The 19,869-nt window shown below is 48.0% G+C and overlaps 2 protein-coding genes across 3 annotated transcripts in view; both read right to left on the bottom strand.

The window, feature by feature from the left end:
• The window catches only part of LOC109732134 (uncharacterized), a 39,682-nt gene extending 34,027 nt beyond the window's left edge, over positions 1-5,655 (bottom strand). The window contains exons 1-6 of one of the 2 annotated variants that reach the window (XR_012182403.1): positions 5,330-5,655; positions 1,026-1,129; positions 780-914; positions 646-696; positions 355-449; positions 165-282 (exon numbers count right to left, since the gene is read on the bottom strand). Coding sequence is in view for 1 of the 2 variants with exons in the window: in XM_073496898.1 (XP_073352999.1) it covers positions 165-282; positions 355-449; positions 646-696; positions 780-914; positions 1,026-1,129; positions 5,330-5,426 (600 nt within the window). In the remaining variant the exon portion in view is untranslated. The remainder of the gene's footprint in view (positions 1-164; positions 283-354; positions 450-645; positions 697-779; positions 915-1,025; positions 1,130-5,329) is intronic. The other variant, XM_073496898.1, reaches the window with a different exon arrangement.
• Positions 5,656-15,915: 10,260 nt separating this feature from the next.
• LOC109732136 (BOI-related E3 ubiquitin-protein ligase 1) lies at positions 15,916-17,590 on the bottom strand. The gene is made up of 3 exons (XM_020291333.4): positions 17,138-17,590; positions 16,766-17,046; positions 15,916-16,650 (listed from the first exon to the last, which is right to left on the bottom strand). Exons 1-3 carry the CDS (start codon positions 17,274-17,276, stop codon positions 16,105-16,107), a joined length of 966 nt encoding a protein of 321 aa, XP_020146922.1. The 5' UTR covers positions 17,277-17,590; the 3' UTR covers positions 15,916-16,104.
• Positions 17,591-19,869: the final 2,279 nt, after the last annotated feature.

Below are 19,869 nucleotides of genomic sequence, written 5' to 3'. Positions count from 1 at the left end.
AAGCCATAGCAAGTGGTTTCCAGTCGTCACCTCCCTTTAGGAAAGAATAATCCATGGGTAAAGGGAAGTCTGGATTCGCAGAAGCAACCAGTAGACCTTGTGTATTACTTTGTATACCAGTATTAATGACTGAACCAAAATGTTGTGAAGTTAGGAGAATATACCTTCTTCACTCGGTCCAAATCTCCACCAGTGGCAAAAGTTTCCTTCCCATGGTCATCCACAGTAACTGCTGACAGCTTCGAAAGTACCAAACCTGCTGCGAAAGGGTGGCCTGGATTGCTACAGAAAAAAATTCATGGTATTCTTATATGCACCCTGAAAGATACATCCACTAAACAGAAATTGAAGTACCTCTCTATGTCTTCGTATCTGATGTGAATATTGCCAATGGATAACTTGATGTTTCCAATCACAGTGCTAATGAAAGACCCAAGCCATGACGAGTTCTTCAGGGATGATGAAAAGTTTGAGTCAAAAATTTAATAAAGCATAATCATGTTAACATGGTCGGTTCCCAAGTCCCAACCCATACAACAGCAGGCAAAACATGGTTAGATTGAATATCCAAGCCATGTAGGTAGTTCATCATCACAGTACACAAATATACACACAACTACAAAAAGGCCAAGTACCAACACGTACCAGTTCGGAGTTCAGTTGTTGCTGGCTCTCCAATAATTTCATTTCCATCTCCTGTTTCAATAAACAGTAGATCACTAATACACAGTTCAGGCAACAACTGCCAAATAACTCAACTAGTGTCACAAATTGCTCACCCTAACTCTAGTTCGTTTGACCTCTTGGACAGCATCCTCACTGCAACCTTCAACATCTGTTGCTGGTTCAGCTAATATAAAAATACGATCAAGATAAACCAAAACTGGCTCTTGGCCAAGTCTGCTCCAAGGGACCTAATAATCATTTATGCAATCATCCTTTAGCATACTCGATCATATCACACAAAAAAAGACATCAACAATTAAGGCAAAATGATGCGGCTAACCTAAGTAACTACTACAGACCTTGAGCTTAACTGAACCAAGGAAACCAGCTTTGACTTTCACAGGTAACTTCAATGAATTGAGCGCCTCAGGCTTCAACTGCATGTTTGTGAGTTCCACATCACCTGAAATAGTATTGCAGAGAACACATGAAGTAGAAGATGGCCAATATCATTAACAGAAATGAACTATAGCCAGCAGAGGGAGAACACATGTGCACACGTGTGTGCGCAGAATGTGTATTGGCTCACGATCATCTCAACATGGCAACCACTGAAGCAAATGTTTGGCCCAGCAGACACACCCATTGCCCAATTCCACTACAGCACCAGTTAATTCTACAGCTTCCAAATATCACAAGATTTTCTTTCATGAATTGGCGATAAGCAAGTCCTTTGTATGACTTGACTGTGTACACTCCGTTTCACAAACTTTGCTACTTTTAACAAAACTGATAATAGAGGATCAATTCCATTGACTTTATGCACACAACCTACATCAGTTAAGTGAACAATACCCTGACTCATATTGTCTTCCCGACTCTCTATTGTTGGTTGAGAAAGCAAGTTCCACTAGTGGGGACCAGGAAATGCATATATCACATTCTCCTCCCAAAAATCATCTGACATGGGCATGTAAAAGGGGACGCGATGTGCTGAAGGATGGGATCCAGGGCCTCGCCGATGTCTGTAGACAGCATGGCATGGTTCAGTGCCAGCAGCCAGCTCTCGTACCCACCCCGTAGCTCTGCCATTGATAGGATGACCCACCATAAAATCATATTTCTCTTCTTTTGGCCAGAGTCCAGATGAGTGTATCCCATCACCGTGTTCCAGTCAATCAGATTTGAGGATCAGCAGAATAGGACAGGCATGGTCAAAATACAGTGCCTGGCTTCAAAATGAAATACATCTTACATATGCAGTTTGTTCCATGTGGTACAGACACATTTGGTACTAAGATTACAACGCTAAGCATATTTGGTTGCACAGCAGCATCTCAGGGATATATGTTATCCAGAGTTTCAGGGTTCAGCCATATGCATTGTTATTGCAAACATGTAAGTTCAAGGGGTATCCTTGAGTGACTAAATGGAGATATTTGACAAAGTGACATGAGTATATATGTTCAGGAACATCAGTGGCATGTTTACACTATCTACCAACAGGCAAAGGCTCACACTAGCCCTTAGAGCATCTCCAGCCGCGCCCCCAACAGGCCCTCCCCAGGCGTTTTTGCCGCGACGGCGCCGAAAAAACGGCCCAGTCGCCCCCCCAGAAGCCCGTTTTTCGCCGGCTCGGGCCGAATCTGGTGCCGGCGGACCCAGGCAGAACCCGGCGCCCCAGGGCGCCTGGGGCGCCGGCACAAGCGAAAAGGCGCGCGTGGGTCCGCCCTGTCGGCGAGTCGAGCGCCTCTTCCCGCCGTTTCTCCCCGCTTTTCCCCCAGTTCCCTCCCATTTTCTCCTTTCCTCCCGCCATTCTCTCTCCCGCTCGCCTCCCAGCCGGCCGCCATGGCACCGAAGAAGTACGTCGTCCCCCGCGCCGCGGCAACCGCGACCGCCTCCGTCGCCCAGCCGAAGCAGAGGAAGCCGAGGGCGCCGCCGTCCAAGCCGCCGGGCATGACAAACGCCGATTGGAGGGTAGAAGTACAGCGACGGGAGGCCGTCACCGCCGACCGGCGGAACAGGGCCCTCGCCAAGAAGGCCCGTGACAACGCGGCACGCGCAGCTGCGGGTGCCACTTCCGCGGACCAGGCCGAGGCCGAGGCGGCACGCGCGGGGATGATGAATCCCCCTGGCAACCACGCGCCGTACGCGCCCTGGGGCCAGCAAGGTGTCGGGTCTCCGACGCCGCAGCCATGGGGATCGCCGGGCTACGCCGACGGGGACGTGCACGGTGGGTTCAACCCAAATGTCACGTTCCCCCATGGACACCCGGCCCAGCGCACGCCCTCGCCCGCCTTCACCGGCGTGCAGTACCCTCCATACAACTACTCGCCGCCCGCGTACGCGTTCTCCCCGACACCCCCTCTCCGCCGTTGCGCACTGCCCTTCTCGCACCTCGGCGACGCCGACGAGACCGAGACCGACATGGACAACATCATCGCGGAAGGATCGGCCGCGGCCGCCGCGTCTCCCGGGTTCACCGCGGATGAGGCGGTGGATCTCGGCGGCGGCATGGACGGTGAGCTCGGCTACGTCTACGGCGACGAGGAGCAGGAGGAGCAGGAGGAAGAGGACGAGGACGAGGAGGAGCCGGCGAGGAGGCGCAAGAAGAAGCGGACGGCCAGGTCAGCCGAGCCGCGCATCAAGTGGGCGTCCAAGGAGGAGGAATGCCTCGCCGAGGCATGGAAAGTCGTCTGCCTCGACCCGACCACCGGCGCGAACCAGAGCATCGACACGTACTGGGCGCGCATCAAGGCCGAGTTCGACGAGCGCAAGCTCGTCGACCCCTACTTCAAAGGCGTCTACATGCAGCGCGGGTCGAAGGCGATGGCGAACCATTGGGGGCGCATCCAGGGGGCGTGCAACAAATGGCATGGTGTCGTCGAGGAGGTGGCCGCTCGCCCGGAGAGCGGCGCCAGCATTGAGGATCAGGTATGCCTCGCCGGTCTCCCGTCTCTCTTCGCCGTGTGCGCCCGCCAACTGTTTGTTCGTCCCCGCGCAGTTGCTGCGCATGTTCGGCCTGTATAGGCAGAGCAACAACGACGCCGAGTTCAAGTACCTCCACGTTTACAAGCGCATTGACAAGTGCGACAAGTGGGCGGAAGTCCGGCACACCCTCGAGAAGGCCAAGGAGACATACAAGCCGGACGCGCTGGCTCCGGGCACGTCAGAAGGACGGCCGGACGGCAACAAAGGTGCCAAGAAGGGGAAACACGCCGACGCGGCCACCGCTCGCGTGCAGGAATCCATCCAGCACTGCCTCGCCGACGCACAGGCCCGGGCCGTCCTTCGTGAAGAGAAGACCGAGGCGCGGTGGTCGGCGTTGATGTCGACAAGCGCCGTCAAGCTCAACCTACTCCGGACCAACAACGCCGCGAAGAAGAGGAACACCGACCTGGCTTTCCTGCTGGGCGGGGCAGACATGCTCCAGAGCACCGACGAGGCGGTCAAGGCGTGGTACAGGGCGCATGTCGGCCTCATCCTGGACCAGCTTCCCTCGACGACGACGCCCACGCCCACGCCCACGACGACGCCGCCCACACCCACGCGCACGCCGACGCCGCCAACAAGCCCGACCGATGATGCCGCCGAGACTGCCCGCAGCGCAGAAGCCACGCCGCCAAGCACAGAGACCCCGTCAAGCCCGCGCACGCTGACTCCGCCGACGTCGGAGGCCGACCTCGCCGTCTGATGCGCGTTTCTGTTCTGATTTTTGTACGCCGAACTTTTCATCGACCGCCGATCACCGCTTGATCGCCGGATTGTGGCGTTTATTTTTGGGCGCGGGAATGAACTACGTTTGAATTTGCCAAGGCTGGGGGCGCCTGGGGCCGTGGCTGGGAGCTAGGCCGCCCCCAGGGGCCAAACTAGCGCCGGCTCGCCCCCAGGGCGCAGTTTTTCGGCGCCCTGGGGGGCCGAACGGCTGGAGATGCTCTTAGGCTCTAACTGATGCAACCAGTGAATTACCACCAAGTAAGCTCTACAAAATACAGTAAGCCATCACAACACTGCCCAATGTCTCAATACTACAACTGCAAGTACAAGCACTTGGAATATGAAAAAAAATGTTGGATCCTCTCTGAACATATATAACCAATGCCCACCCATTACACCCATCAAATCCTAATACCCAATTGGCTGGGCATACCGCAACATGAATGTATTTGTTGCATGAATATTCTCTCGGCAATCAAAATATGAAGTGCGAAAATAAATGAAGAATAAAGAGTTCTATGATCAGAGGGGGAACAGAGTGACTGCACCGGAGCATCCAAAATTAACTTCCACCTACAGTAACAGCTCAAGCTCGCTACAATGTCATCCCCATTGCATCCATTCACAACAAACACGACGTAACACCAACAGACAGTGCCCGGAGGCCGCCTACCAAAACGAAGCATGCGCACCAAACTAAGCTCAGGTTCGACCTCCCAACAGCCGTTCCATAGCAGTCCACCACTGTTACTAGAAACATTACTCACAGCAACAAGCAGCAAAGCCGCGCAGACGAACTGAGAAACGAGCCAAAATCAGCCGCGAGCGCTTCCCTGATCACCCGCGAGGAACCAATCGGACTGAACCAGCTAACCAGCAGAGCGGACTAAAGCGAGTGTGGGGACGGGGGAGGGAAGGGGAGCGGGCGGGAGCGGGGGTTCCTCACCTCTCCAGACGCTGATCTTGAGGGCCTCCTTGCTGAGCCCCCGGACGTAGTTGCCGAGGTACTTCTGCAGCAGGAAGGCGACCTGGTCCTCCAACATCTCCGCCGCCGCCGCCGATCGTCGGCGACTGCCGACGGCGCCGCCACCGCGGTGGGAGACTTTTCCGGCTCGGGGTTCTCTCGGGACGTGGGAGCGATTCCGCCTTCGCGTGGAGGAGAAGAAACTGCCGGACTCGCAGTAGAAGCCCACAGGTGTGTGGAGTCCAGCTTTTTTTTTCTCTTCTCGGGGCTCTTTTTGTCTTCGAGGTGAAGAAGAGGCACGGAGGAGATCGCTAGAAGAAAGAAGGTGGTGCCGGATATGACGGATGTGCCCTCGATTTTGAGCTTATTAACGGATGGTACCTCACCGCGAAAATAAAATATCTTAAGTGGGGTCTGTTGCCAGTGATGCGAATTATGATTCTCTTTTTTGTCTAGCTGTTTGCGTACGAAACTGCTCTACAGACGACAAAATCATAGACGATTTGAGGACGACTAAGAATCCGGCGGCCATTGCTTCGCTGTACATATGCATGCGCGGCGGGATTTCAGTGTCGTGCATGAATCGTCTGTGTTTTATCGTCCGTCTAGCGGTGCTCGTTTGCGTACTACTATGTTTTATCAGCTTGCAAATGCCCTTTCTTTTGTGGTGGAAAGGAAAATTATTTGGGAGGACATAGAGTAAGTTGGAACTGTCAGATCACAGTTTTGGTCAGTCTGATTTATTTTTATTTTTATAGGGAAATGTCGGATTTATTTACTTCAAACCTGATTTATTTACAAATAATCAATGCTTAACTTTTTTAATAATAATAGGAAAATTAATTCTTACCTGCAGTACTGCTTAGGGCAGCTACAATGGGGGCGCTCAGCATGGGCGCTAGGATCAAATCCCCAACAGTTAGGCATAATATCCCAGCCTTTTTTTGCTATTCCCGACTAAGGGTCTGTTTGGTTTCAAATAAGTCATCAACTTATAAGGGCCTGTTTGGTTCCAATAAGTCACCTGACTTAAAACCAGTGACTTATAAGTTACGCCTGTTTGGTTGTCACCTGACTTATAAGTCATCTGACCACACATTCTCATCTTGTTTTTTTATGTAAAGGTGGTGGGTCCCACGCAACAGGGGTGACTTATAAGTTTTAAGTTGGGGTGGAGCAACTTATGACTTATAAGTTGGGGTGACTTATAAGTTGGGTTTGTTTAGCAAAATAAGTCACTTTTTTTCACTTTTCGACTTATAAGCTGGTGACTTATTTGAAACCAAACAGGCCCTAGTCGAAAAGTGAAAAAAGTGACTTATTTTAGAAACAGATCCAACTTATAAGTCATCCCAACTTATAAGTCATAGGTTGCTCCACCCCAACTTAAAACTTATAAGTCACCTCTTTTGCGTGGGTCCTACCATACATAAAAAAACAAAGTGGAAAGGTGTGGTCAGATGACTTATAAGTCAGGTGACAACCAAACAGGCGTGACTTATAAGTCACTGGTTTTAAGTCACCTAAGGCCCTATTTGGTTCATAAGTCCTTGGACTTTTTTTAGTCCCAACTTATAAGTCTCAAGTCCCTAAAAAGTCCCTACATGTTTGGTTCCTGGGACTTAATATGGACTAAAAGACCATATTACAACTATAAGTCCCTCATTGAGAGTCTTATTTCATAAATCTCAAATGCCCACTTTAAGTCCCTACAAATCCCTCCTGTTTGGTTTAGATGGGAATTAAAGGAACTTTTTTAAGCCCCTACATCAATAAGTCCCAGTAACCAAACACCCTCTAACTTATAAGTCAGGTGACTTATTGAAACCAAACCGACCCTAAGCCTATGATAGAGGCTAGCATCGACCCAACTTCTGGCCTCGGGCACTAGTTCTCTTTTTCTTCCAGGCTATGACTCAATGTGCACCCTCCCATTAGCGTTGGAGGACTGGACGCTAACGCCGCTGCTATAGGATTTTTTTCCTTTATTTTCTTAAGCGCCTGTCCAAACGCCTAGGCATTGAACATGCCCTTATATAGCAAATAAATACGAACACGCTATAGAAAAAAAACACGCATTCTTTGTTTTATCAAGAAAAAAAAGACACATTCGGAAACCGCCGGGACACGCGGCACGGCAGAGTTTTGCGTGGCGCGTGCTGGTTTGTTAACCACTCTGTTGGTAGGCTCGAGAACGCCGAGCAAGGAGAAGCGTGATTCAGGCCTCTACCACTGCTGGATGCCCAGCGCATTGACAAATAAACTTGTTTAATTGGACACAACAATACGTATTCTCCATCTCAAACAGCTGTTCAGTTTGGCATAAAAGATCGCCGACGATTTGTTCGCGAAATACCGATGGCGCAGAGCCGCAGACAATTAAACGCGATTCGACAGACCACGTACGCGAAGAAAATACGACAGTAGTTTAGAATCAAACTAAGGCGTACGCCTGATTCTTCAAGGTGGAGGGAGAGTCGTTCGAGTCCGGCTGCAGCTTTCTTTCTTCGGCGGCGTCGTCTGTCGACGTTCGGGGTCCGGCGCCGGGATGGCGGACGCGCGCTTTGTCCAGGGACACGCAAAGGCTGCGTGCGGCCACGACGCCCGCCTGCGTGTTGGAAAGGACTCGTCACGTGTTGCCCTTCTTTGACCTCCGCGCCCGTGCCCAGCGCCACCTGTTGCTTGGTGGTGTCGCGTTCGGTGCCACGGAGGCATCAAGGCGATGCGATCAGTCGGCGGAGTTCGGTGAGCCGCTCGACCGAAGAGCAGGACCGCTTTCCAGGAGTGCACTGTGCGGATTTGCATCAAAGGTTCGTTTTGTAGCTCCAGGATGGATATGTGCTGCGCAGGGTTGCCCTTTCGATGATGCTTGCAGTTGCAGACCTTTTTTTTTCCTTTGCGAGAGGAGCGATCCGGATGCGGTCCTGGCAGAACCACAGTTCTTTTTTGTTTTTTTTTACATCACAGTTCACTGGTCACCCTCGTTCAAAAATACAGAGTTCACAGATCAAAGTGGCGCCGATCGAGCACGTGCCGAGTGCCGACTGTCAGATGCTATTAACAGACAGAAAAATGGCACCGTGGTAGCAGGGAAGTGGTAGCAAAAGATGGACGGAATGGAGAACTACGCTTTCAGTCTCAGGCTGGCGGGTGGCTCTACCAGTCTACCACGGATGGATATCGCATGTCGGCAAGAAGGCGATGCAAGCTTTCATTGGCCACAGCTCTATTGGGCCATTCATGTTCACTTTTAGCGTTTTTCTTTGTCGTCCCTGAATTTTAAAGCGCTGATAGACGATTGACGGTGACGGACCCGAGAGATGCGAGGGAGCTCTTTGCGTCAAATTACCCTCATTCGCACAGGCGAGCCAGGCCGGCCCGTTAAGCCACGTCCGTTGTTGTTTAGAAATTTTCTTTTCTACGGAGCAACTCCCCGACGATCATTTGGGGTGCGCTGGCGCTCTCAGGCATCGCCGCATGTCGCGCTCTGGGCGCCCTCCGAATTTTGTTTTTCTATTTTTCCATACGACAATTCTACACCTACGAAAAGAACCTACGTAATCTTACTTACCTTTTCATAAATACTCTTCTCCCCCCTGATTTTAACCGGGGTGGGCCTAGCCACTAATCCCAAACCAATTAATTAGGTCCAAATCAGCCTTTACGTAAAAGTCTCACGTAACTGTACGTGGATGTAGCATTGCTCTTTCTCATACGCGTTCTCGGCTTTTTAGATGAGTTTTCTTGGTTTCTCACCGGTCTTTCTTAGATTTCGACCCAAAAAAATGAAAAAAAATACGTGAAAAACACGGTTTTTTTGCTTTCGCAAGATGTACGGTTTTGTTTCCGTGAAAGGGACGGCCGTGCCTTGCGAAAACGAAAAAACGTATGTGTTTTTTTCTTTCGCGAGAGGCACGGTTTTGCTTTCATGGGAGGAACGGTTTTTCTTCCGTGACACGCGGGGCCGCGCCTCTCGAAAAAGAAAGAAACATGCTTTTTTGCTTCCTTGAGAGGTACGGTTTTGCTTTCCTGAAAGGCACGGGTTCGCTTCCGCGAGGGGCTCGGCCGTGCCTCCCAGAAAAAAAACATGTTTTTTTCTTACACGAGAGACACGTCAATTTCTCTTGAAAATGAAAAAAAACACATTTTTTTCACGGGAGGCACGGTTTTGCTTCCGTGAGAGGCACGGGCGTTTGGGATGCGCTGAGATCGCGCCACCTTCGGATTTTATCTTTTTTATTTTTCTGTACGCGTTTTTGGCTTTTTTAGATGAGTTTTTCGTTTTCTAGTTTTTCGCCGAGCTTTCTTAGTTTTCGACAAAAAATTTGAACAAAAATAGCGAAAAAACTTTTTTTTCTTTCACGATATGTACTATTTTGCTTACGCGAAAGAGACGGCCGTGCCTCTCGAAAATGAAAAAAAAGTGTGTGTTTTTACTTTCTCGAGAGGCACAGTTTTGTTTTCACGAGAGGAACGGTTTTGTTTCTGCGAGACGCACGACCGTGCCTCTCGGAAAAGGGAAAAAAATTACTTTTTTGCTTCCACGAGAGGCACGGTTTTACTTTCATGAGAGGCACGATTTTACTTCCGCGTGAGGCTCAACCGTGCCTCCCAGAAGACGGAAAAACACGGTTTTTTTGCTTTCACGAGAGGCACGTCAATGCCTCTCGAAAACGGAAAAGAAACACGTTTTTTTCCAAGAGGAACCGTTTTATTTTCGTGAGAGGCACAGATTTATTTCTGTCAAAGGCACGACCGTGCCTCTCGAAAACGACTTCGAAAAGGGAAAAAAACATGCTCCCTGTGTGGGTTTTTTGTCCGGGTTTTTTTGTGAAACAAATTCGTCAAAACCTTTCGACATGGGACCTAGTTCTGAAGATCTCGACGCAAGGAATCCATTGGTGAAAACAACTCAAAATTTAGACAGACGGTTAAGTGATAAAATGTTTTTAATAAACGGGTCTACGAAAATAGGAAAAACTCCCGCCACTTGTCGCAACCTGGGGAGGTGCAAGTGATCTTTGGAAGGAGTACTACTTAATAAGAGATTTCGCTTTTCTACGCTTCACGTCAACAGGAGCCGTAGTGGGCTGGCCAGCGCGGCAGCAGCGCTCGCCCGCGCCAGCATGACATGGGCTCGCCCCCCACCTTGATGTCACGGTAATCTATTTAATTCTTCTTTTTTACTTTTTACTTTTTATTTTAAATGAATATATTTCATAATTATAATAAATTAAAATGTTAGTAATGAGCTTGCAAAATATAAAATGTGTATAATAAAAAATAATTCCTATGTATACGAAAAAACACAACTTCTACGAAAAAAGTATACATCAAAATATATATTTGAAAAAATTCTAATCATGTATTTGAAACAATATTAAACCTGTATAATAAATATTTCCTATGTATACGACAAATATACAATCTGGAAAAAATATTGAACAGCAAAAACTATATTTGACAAAATGTTAATCATGTATTTAAAAAACGTCTGACAAGTCTAAAAAAAAGTTCCTAATGAATAAATAAAAATACAATATTTAAAAGGCAGACATCTAAACATATATTTTAAAAAGGTTAACATGTATTTCAAAAATGATAAACATTTAAGAAGCAATGTTCCTCATGTATGCGAAAAGTGTATAGTGTACATTAAGTAAAAGTAGACTGAAAATAGATATTTAAAAAATAAAAAAAATTATATTAAAATATTTCTCATTTATTCAAAAATGTGCGTTGTGTGTGAAGAAAAATGTTTGTTGTCATTAAAAAAATATTCACCATGTATTTGAAAGAATGTTGACAATGCATTCAAAAAAGTTTTCAAAACACGTATTTCACAGAAAAAATGTACATCGTGTATTAAAAAAATTAACGTTTATCAACAAAATGTTTCACATGCTCATTATAACTTACATGTACTGAAGAAAGAGACATGTGTTGAGTAAAAAAGTAACCAATGAAAACCTACAAAAAAAATAAACCAAAACGAACAAAATCAATGAACACCGGAAAAGAAACAAATAAAACCAACAAGAAATAATGGAAACGATGATAATAAGGAAATAAAGAATCGTAGAAAAAAGAAAGAAAACAAAAAACCAATGAAAGCAGAGAAAGAAACAAAGAAATCGATGAAAAAGTAAAGTAAGCAGAAAAACCAAAGAATATCGCAATAAAAGTAAAAAAGGAAAAGGAAAATAGAAAGGAAAACAGAAAAATAAAAAAAATAAAAAATAGAAGAAAACTGGACCAATCAACGAACAACACACGATCGATCGAGGGAATTAAAGCCAGGGAACGGAAGAAAAGACTGGAACAAGTCGACCAGAAATGACAGGGAAAGAAAAACCTTCTGGCGAGACGAGAGGTATATTCGCTATAAGTGAGATATAGCTCTCGTGCTGTAACTTGGGAGCGGCTGTGTCTTGCCTGCAGCGAGACACAAGCACGTCTTGCCTCAAGGACGCCCTAAATGGGTCAACCCATAATCACGCAGGTACACGTATAATAGGTTTTGTTCGTTGTTTTCGTTCTTTTTTATTTGATGTTTTATTTTTTTATACTATAAACATGTTCATGCATTGTGACTGGGGGAATAACATATCACATGATACTAGTTCAGTATGCAAGGCATCACTATCGGTTGTGCAAATGCGACGATAAAAGAACAGTGCATTATCTATCAAGCGGGGCAGAAGACTATTTCAAATAAAGTGATAAAAACACTTTGGAAATTTCTCGAGTTAACGTTCGTCGGACTGTTTTCCAGCGTGAAACCATCATATTGCCTTGCACCCCTAGACGATGTGATCCTTAACTCGGTCTGGCTTTCACAGAAATTGCCACCGAGGTTGCAACTTATGTGAACATATGCCCCGAAGATATATCGATTTTTAAAAGGCCAATGTGGAATACCGAAAACTTGATGATGGTATCACGACTTGATTTTGTAAGACGCCACTCTGAATTATTCTAGGGTCGGGCGGTTTCACAATGTGTTGATGGACCCTTCTTGACCTAGGCTGATTTATTATCCACCTCGCACTGACCTAGCTATATATATGATTTGTTCCATGATTAGTAAAAACATATATGGAACCGTGCATGGAGGCAAATTAGATCTTTAGTTTTTGCCAGCTCCACCATGCTCTCTCAATGTGAACTCACGGTCTTTGGTTTTTTTTAATGTTCACTGCGAGTTTGGAAAACATTAAGAGTGTGTAGTATGTTTGTTAGCGTAATTAAAAGTGTCCGTGTGTTCTGAAAATGCTCAAACATTTCAAAAAGAATGTACTTGACATTTTCTAAAAAAATTATACAATTTAAAATAAAATCTCTTTAATTCAGAAATATGTTTATTACCATTCAAAAAATGTCCTCCACATTTTTAAGAATGTTCCAGCATTTGAAAAATATTGGGACATTTGCAAAAAAATACAACATAAAATACTGTGCACATAGTTCTAAAAAATATTTTGTGTCATTCATATAAATGTTTGAACGTGTATTTGAAATGGTTTAACACTTACTTAAAAATATATTCAAAACTTTATTTAAAAATGTTAATCATGTATTTGGGAAATGTGAAACATGTATAAAAATGTTCACAATTTCAAGAAAATTTGCATTTTCAAAAAATTAACAATTTCCTGAAGGGTAGAATTTTATAAAATAAATTTAAAACATGAACATTTTTCACATTTTTCACATTTTTTTATTTCAAACAGTTGTTGAAATTTAGAAGAAGAAAAGTACTCCCTCTATAAAGAAATATAAGAGCAGTTAGACCACTTTTGCAGAGGGAGTAGTTTTTAAATGAATTAAGAAGGTAAAAACTCAAAATAAACTGGCAAATCAAAAAGCGATAAATCAAACAAAAAAACCAATCTAGACCTTCTAAAAGATTCCCCAAACCAGCTAAGAACCTTCTAGTTCCCAAAACCGGAACCAGAATCTCCTATGCCTAGTGCTAATGGGCCGGAACATCTCCCGGTTGACTGATCACTTGGTTGGGAGAACATCCCACAGCTTGACACAGTAAGCGTGATATAGAGATTAGCTCTATTAAAACGTGCACTGATTCAACGCATATCTTTTTCGTGTGCATGCGATTTTCCCCTTCCGTGTTCGGCTTTCAACTGCATTTTGTAGTTTTGCATGTTTTTATTTTGGATAGGTTTTTATTTAAATATGGCATTGAATGTTTTTAATTCATTTAAGAAAAATCGTGATTTTCTTAAAATGTTCCAAATCTAAAAATGATTGTGAAGAAAAAAACATGAATTTTTAAATTTTTGCAAATTTTAAAATGTTAATAATTTCAAAATATGTAAAGAATTTACGAAAAGTATTCAAAAATGTATAAAAAGGGTTACATATTCAAAATATATTCTTGAATTAGAAAAATGACCGCAAAGTGACAAAAACGTTCATAGATTTAAAAAAAATTGATGAACTAAAAATTGAAAATAATAAAAATTAACTAGTAAATAGAAAATAAGAAATGACTGGAATCTAAAGGGGGCCATGGACCAGCACGTTACTAAACAATGCTCTGAGGGGTTTTCTTGATGCAACTCTAAGGGAAGAAGTGCAAACTACACTTGCAAAGAAGACATGTTGGCATGTGAAGCATGGAAGAAAATTGGTCTTGATCCGATCATCAGTGTTGACCAACCAATGGCAACTTATTGTAAGAATATCTATGAGTACTTCAATGCGTGCAACACTAGTGGCATCTATCGATCGCAAGCTTCGTCTCCGACACCGATGGGCAACTATATCATGGGAGTGTCAAAAGTGGCCGTCTTGCTTGGCACAACTTCAACATGAACGCAAGTGCCACAAATGCCAAAGCAAAGGTGATTATTTGATCAAATTCACCAAAAAAAAAATCTTCGTCTCCTATACGGATTGGTGGCTAACTTCTTTTGTCACTTGTGGTATGTAGCTCAACGTTGCTCGATAATTGTTCAAGGATTGAGGGGGAAAAGGCAAAGCATTCACTTTGCACCATTGTTGCATGGAGATTGAAAATGTGGAGAAGTGGAAAAGCCGCGGGAACAACGATGTCCTTCCAAGAAGAAGAGCTTGGTTGGAGAAGCAACACAAGGAAATTATGATGATGATGACGGCGACGACAACGACGATGCATCAAGTGGCAAGGATGGGAAAAGAAGCCCCACTCCCAACTCAGTTGCGCCTAAGAAGAAGCCTGATGAAAGAAAGGACGGTAAGGAGAAATTGAAGAAGGGAGGAGATAATGACGTGAAAGAATCATTTGACGCCATCATGAATATAAGAAAGGAGATGGCCGAAGAAAGAAAAATGTTGAAGGCCAAAGAAATGGAGGAGAGGAGGACGAGGTCGAAAGAGGAGCACAGGGGCCAAGGGGGAGAAGGCAGAGGTTGAGGAGAGGAAGGTGACATGAAAGAAAGAATCAAAGGCCATTGAATGACAAAAGAAACATGTTCATGGACACAAGTGTTCTTAATGTGAAGGCAAAAGCATACTAGGAGCTTTGTCGCGATCAAGCGTTGGCGTTGAGGTCTATGGTAGGCTTCATGGGTGGCATGGAGGAGGCATAGGCGGCATGGGAGGAGGCATGGATGCCATGGGTGAAAATGGTGCCAATGGCGACAATGAATGCATGGGGTGACAATGGTGTCAATGATGAAAATGGAGAGGATGCGAGCACTAATGGGAATGTATCATGTACCGGTGCAGCAATCGCACAAAATAAACACTATACGTATTTAAAAAATATGAAAACAATTTTGCACACGCACACATAACATACATCTACTGTTTCGCCAAAAATTCAGATACAAATTAGACCTACAACTCTAGAAACAAAAAGAATTCAGTTATCAATAGTACTCTTTTTAGATTGGGCCATAAATTTGGCCCATTAGCATGGTATAAGTGCTGAATTTGTTGTATTGATTCTCAAGCTGTAATTTGAATTATTTTTTTTGTGACATGCTTGAGATATGTTGTGTACACGCTAATTTTTTTTTCAGAAATTTTAAACACTCGTATAGTGATTTCGGATGGCTGTTGCTCCAGTAGCACCCCAAGGGCAGGTGTACCGGATAGCGTTCCCGTGTGGTGAGTCCAGCTGGAGTGAGATTTCACTGCAAGTAGTGTATCCGTAAACAGGCGTTCACCTCCATCTCTGGGGCCGCGCGAGGACCTAAGCCTGTCTGTGTCCAGTGCAGCAGAATGGTGATGATCAAAGACGGAACACGGCGTGCGAGCAACCGACAGCCCTGCCGTGACCCCCGCTCCGGTACGTCCGATCGGGATCGCCCGTACGGCCACGGGCGCGCGCGTTCGCCCGCCGCGTTTCCCGCCACTTCCTCCTGCCCGCCCACCCACCCCTCGTCCCCACACGCCCACGCCCACGCCCTGCTTCAACCAATTAACCGCCTCGCTTCGCTCCCGAGGCGGCAACTGCCCCAACTGCACCGCTCAGCGCTGCGCAGGCCTAGCCGTGCCGTGCGCGGTAACAAAATTCACCTAATGAATGCGTTGCTAGCAGTAAAAACTGCCACGCAAGATTCAAATCATCAAATTACTAGTCGTAGTAGATCAGTAGCAAAAGAGGTGAAACGATCATGGAGGGATCAATCAGTCCAGCCCACTAGCACGGGAGAAAAGAGAGGGAAGGAATTATGCACCCTGTCTGATCTGATCTACTACAGCTTTTCCATGGCGGCTCTGATTTCATGATCCGGCGGCGACCCGTTTCACGCGAAGAAGACCTGCACGGTGCCGGTGACGGGGCAGCGGCACGTGGGGCAGGCCGCGGCGGCGGCGAGGGAGGCCGAGGCGCCGGGGTCGCACGCGTCGCACACGCAGAGGTGCCTGCACGGGAGCAGCACGGTGGTGGCCGGCCGGAGCCGGCACCCGCGGCACGGCCTGGCCGGTGGCGGGGCCGCCACCTCCACCACCCTGTCAGGGTCGATGAAGCCGGACTCGGCGTCGTCCGCCGCGCCGTCGTCGTCCAAGGCGGCCTTGCCGCTCCTCGCCTGCGCTGTGGCCGCCGCCTGCTGCAACTGCGCGTGGAGCGCGGCCGCCGTGGACTGGTCGGACATTGCCTTGGCTTGCCACGACGCCGCCTCCGCCCTCAGCCGGGCCAGCCGCTCCTCCAGCTCGACGCCGCGCCGCGCCGCCTTGAAGGTCTCCGCCTCCATCTCCCTGACCCGCCGTGCGGCCAGCGCCTCTGCGGCGCCCAGCAGCGAGCGGTTCTGCCGACGCCTCGTGTCAGCCAGCGCAAGCCGGAGTCGCTCCGCCTACAAAGGAAGAACGAATCCGCCATCATCATCATCGTCATCAGAACAACCTCCATGTAGATCGATCGATCGATGGCAAGGCCAGAACCAATCAAGCAAGCGCGCGGATCCTCACGTGTTCCTGGAGCAGCCGGTCGATCTCGTTACTGTACCGCCCGCACTGGGCGGCGAGCTCGCCGGGGATAAGGGGCGACGTCGAGGACGTGCACGCCGCGTGCTCCGAGCCTCCCTCGTCGAAGTCGAGCCGCAGGCCCGTCGCCGGCGGCCGCCGGTGCAGCTGCGCCAGGTGTATCACCTTGTGCCCCGGAGAACCCTGCGGCGCCTGCAGGGAGAAGAGCCGTGCCGGCGGCGCCACGGTCTCGCGCGGCCGCTTCCGCCCGTTGCCGCCATCTGCGACTGCATCGACCCAAGACGCATGTTAGTTAATCGCCTCAATCACAACCGTCATCGAGAAAGGTAATTAAGCAGCACGCGATGCGTCGGTTACCTCCATCTCGACGGGAGAAATCCATGAACAGGGGAGGCTGCTGCTGCTGCTGCTCCAGCGATGGCGGCGCCATCTCCTTGCGCGGCTCCATCGGCGCAGCGCAGCCTCTGCCCACAACCCGGACGCCCAGATCACCCATCCGGGCGGCGATCACCTCGGAGCGGAAGTCGGAGACGGCTAAAGCAGCAGCGGCGCCGGCGACGCGCAGGCGGCGAGGACGAGGAGGCGCGATTGCCGGTGGCTGCTGCGGCTGCAACAGGGCCGCGCCGCTGCCATTGCCCGTGCTATTTGAGGCGCGAAGCGCGTGCGTGGGGAGGAGGAGTTGGATGGGAATGCGGTAGGAGGCGCGCGAGCGGGGATGCGACGGATGAGAGAGTTGCGGCGGGGGGTGGGCAACGCAAACGCAACGCAACGCGACTCAACTGTTCCTTCCACCGTCTCTCTCGTCTTATCAGGGTGGCGTGGGCGTGGGCGGGCTTTCAGCTTTTGCTGCCTCCTCTTTTCTCTCGCTCTCTCCCGTGATGGCAACGTCAGCCTCGCCGTCGTGCCCGGCTTTCCCTACGTGCGCCACCCACCCCACCCCCACCCCACAGCTGCATCTGCATGCACGCCTTGAAGAATCCCCCGTCCAAAGCCAACAGCTCAAATGTTTTAACCGCTTTCCTTCGTTATTATTGTGCTGTTGGATCTACACGCAGATGAGTCAGACGGCCATCGACGCATTGCACGTAGATTAATTTACTATAGTAACCGGGTCGTTGTTCTCACGTCGTATTAATTGGACATTTGGACGGTGTTCCTCGGTCCTCTGCCCAAGTAAGTAATAAATCTACTTCCAAGGACTCCCAACAGTGCCACGACGGCTAGTATAGTAGGCATCCGATGCCTAGGCGCTCTTGACTCTCGTGTCATTTTATTCTGTTCATTCGTTCGTTTGGTCAAGCCTCAGGCGGGCAGCATCTATCTATCTGTAGCCGTGGGCTTTCGGCGTACGGGCCGAGAGGAAAGAGACGTTGCACTGCACCCACATGACAACAGGGAGAGAGAGGGAGAAAGAAACGTCGGTTTGACGGAGGCTTCTCCTCCTCTGCACGCAGCAGCCAGGGGTGCGATGAAAATGAAAAGAAAGGCCAGGCCAGGCAGGGCGGCAGCATCGATGGTGTTCCGGCAGGCAGCGAGTTGAGTATTGGATTCGGAGGCACCGCACCGGCCTCAAAAGCATCGCTCCGTGCGCTCCGCGTTCGCTGTAGCCTCGGCGCACGCAAGGGACCGTGGCACAGGCCTCGTCTCGAGATGCGCGAAAGGAGGAGAGACATATTGCTACCATTTTCCCTTTTCCCTTTTCAGCCACCGTCGCAAGTTCCTCCTCTCGATGTGGCATGCCGTGTTGGCCAAGGTGAGAGGTACGAGGGTTTGGAAATTTCAAAACCAATTCTAGATTCGTTTCGTTGGATCTAGTCAAATTTTATTAGATTTAAATTCGGCTTGAATCCAGTGCAAAATTTCAAGGTAAGACACACGTCGTGCCCTCTGAAATTACCGAAACTTTGGTTTCTGGTCTAGGAACCGCGTAAAAAAAATCTACCGTGAACAAGTTTAGTTCTGGCACCGACGTTTTCATGTATACAATGCTCCCGACAGAAGAAATCACCTACCGATTAATCCAACATAGTCTTCCACATAGGGTGATGACAATGGAGAATTGTGTCCTCCTTGTTCGATGTGCTTAAGGTTCTTTGGCAAAGCTAGTGACGGTGGGGTCTCACCTGAAGGATTGGGCCAGGAGTGATATAGGAAAGCGGGTCAACAAGCAGATGGGGTGGTACTGATCATATGAATGATGGACTCAATACTCATGTAGGAAAGCGGGTCAACAAGCAGGAGTTAGATTATATAGAAAAGCGGGTCAACAATACTGGATCCAGTAATTGACTTGATTAATACCCGTGTTACTGATCATATGAATGATGGACTCTGCGCAGATTTTACGGACAAGGTGATCGCTGACGCCCTGTTTCAGATTGGGCCACTGAAGGCGCGGGGACCGGACGACTTCCCCGCTCGTTTCTTTCAGAGGAACTAGGCGGTTATGAGGGAGCAAGTTATTGCTGGGGTGAAGGATTTTTTCGGACGGGAATAATGCCGGAGTGGGTGAACAACTCTGCCATTGTTCTCTTTCCAAAGGTGGATAACCCATCGAAGCTCACGGAATTCAGGCCCATAAGTTTATGTAACATCATCTACAAGGTGGTGGCGAAGTGTATGGTAAACCGTTTGAGACCTCTGTTAGATGGTATTATTTCTCCCAAGCAGAGTGTCTTTGTTCCTGGATGGATGATCACTGACAATGCCTTGATTGTGTTTGAGTGCATTCATTATATACAGCATGAAAAAGATCCCAACAAGAGCTTTTGTGCTTATAAGCTGGATTTGTTTAAGGCTTACGACAGGGTGGATTGGATCTTCTTGGAGCGAATGATGCAAAAAAATGGGCTTCTCTCGCCGGTGGGTGAACTGGATTATGGCTTGCGTCACCTCACTGAGATATAATGTGAAATTCAATGGATCCCTCTTGGATTCGTTCGCACCATCGTGTGGACTACGACAAGGTGATCCGCTATCCCTGTTCCTATTACTTTTTGTGGCTGATGGATTGTCTGCTCTGTTGAAAGATGAAGAGGAAAAAGGTGATTACTCTCCGTTGAAAATATGTCGCAGAGCTCCTGGAGTGT

The sequence above is a fragment of the Aegilops tauschii genome, chromosome 1 (genome assembly GCF_002575655.3).
Source record: "Aegilops tauschii subsp. strangulata cultivar AL8/78 chromosome 1, Aet v6.0, whole genome shotgun sequence".
NCBI lineage: Eukaryota > Viridiplantae > Streptophyta > Magnoliopsida > Poales > Poaceae > Aegilops > Aegilops tauschii.
Note: the sequence above shows the minus strand (reverse complement) of the source record. Positions and strands in the feature narration are given on the sequence as shown.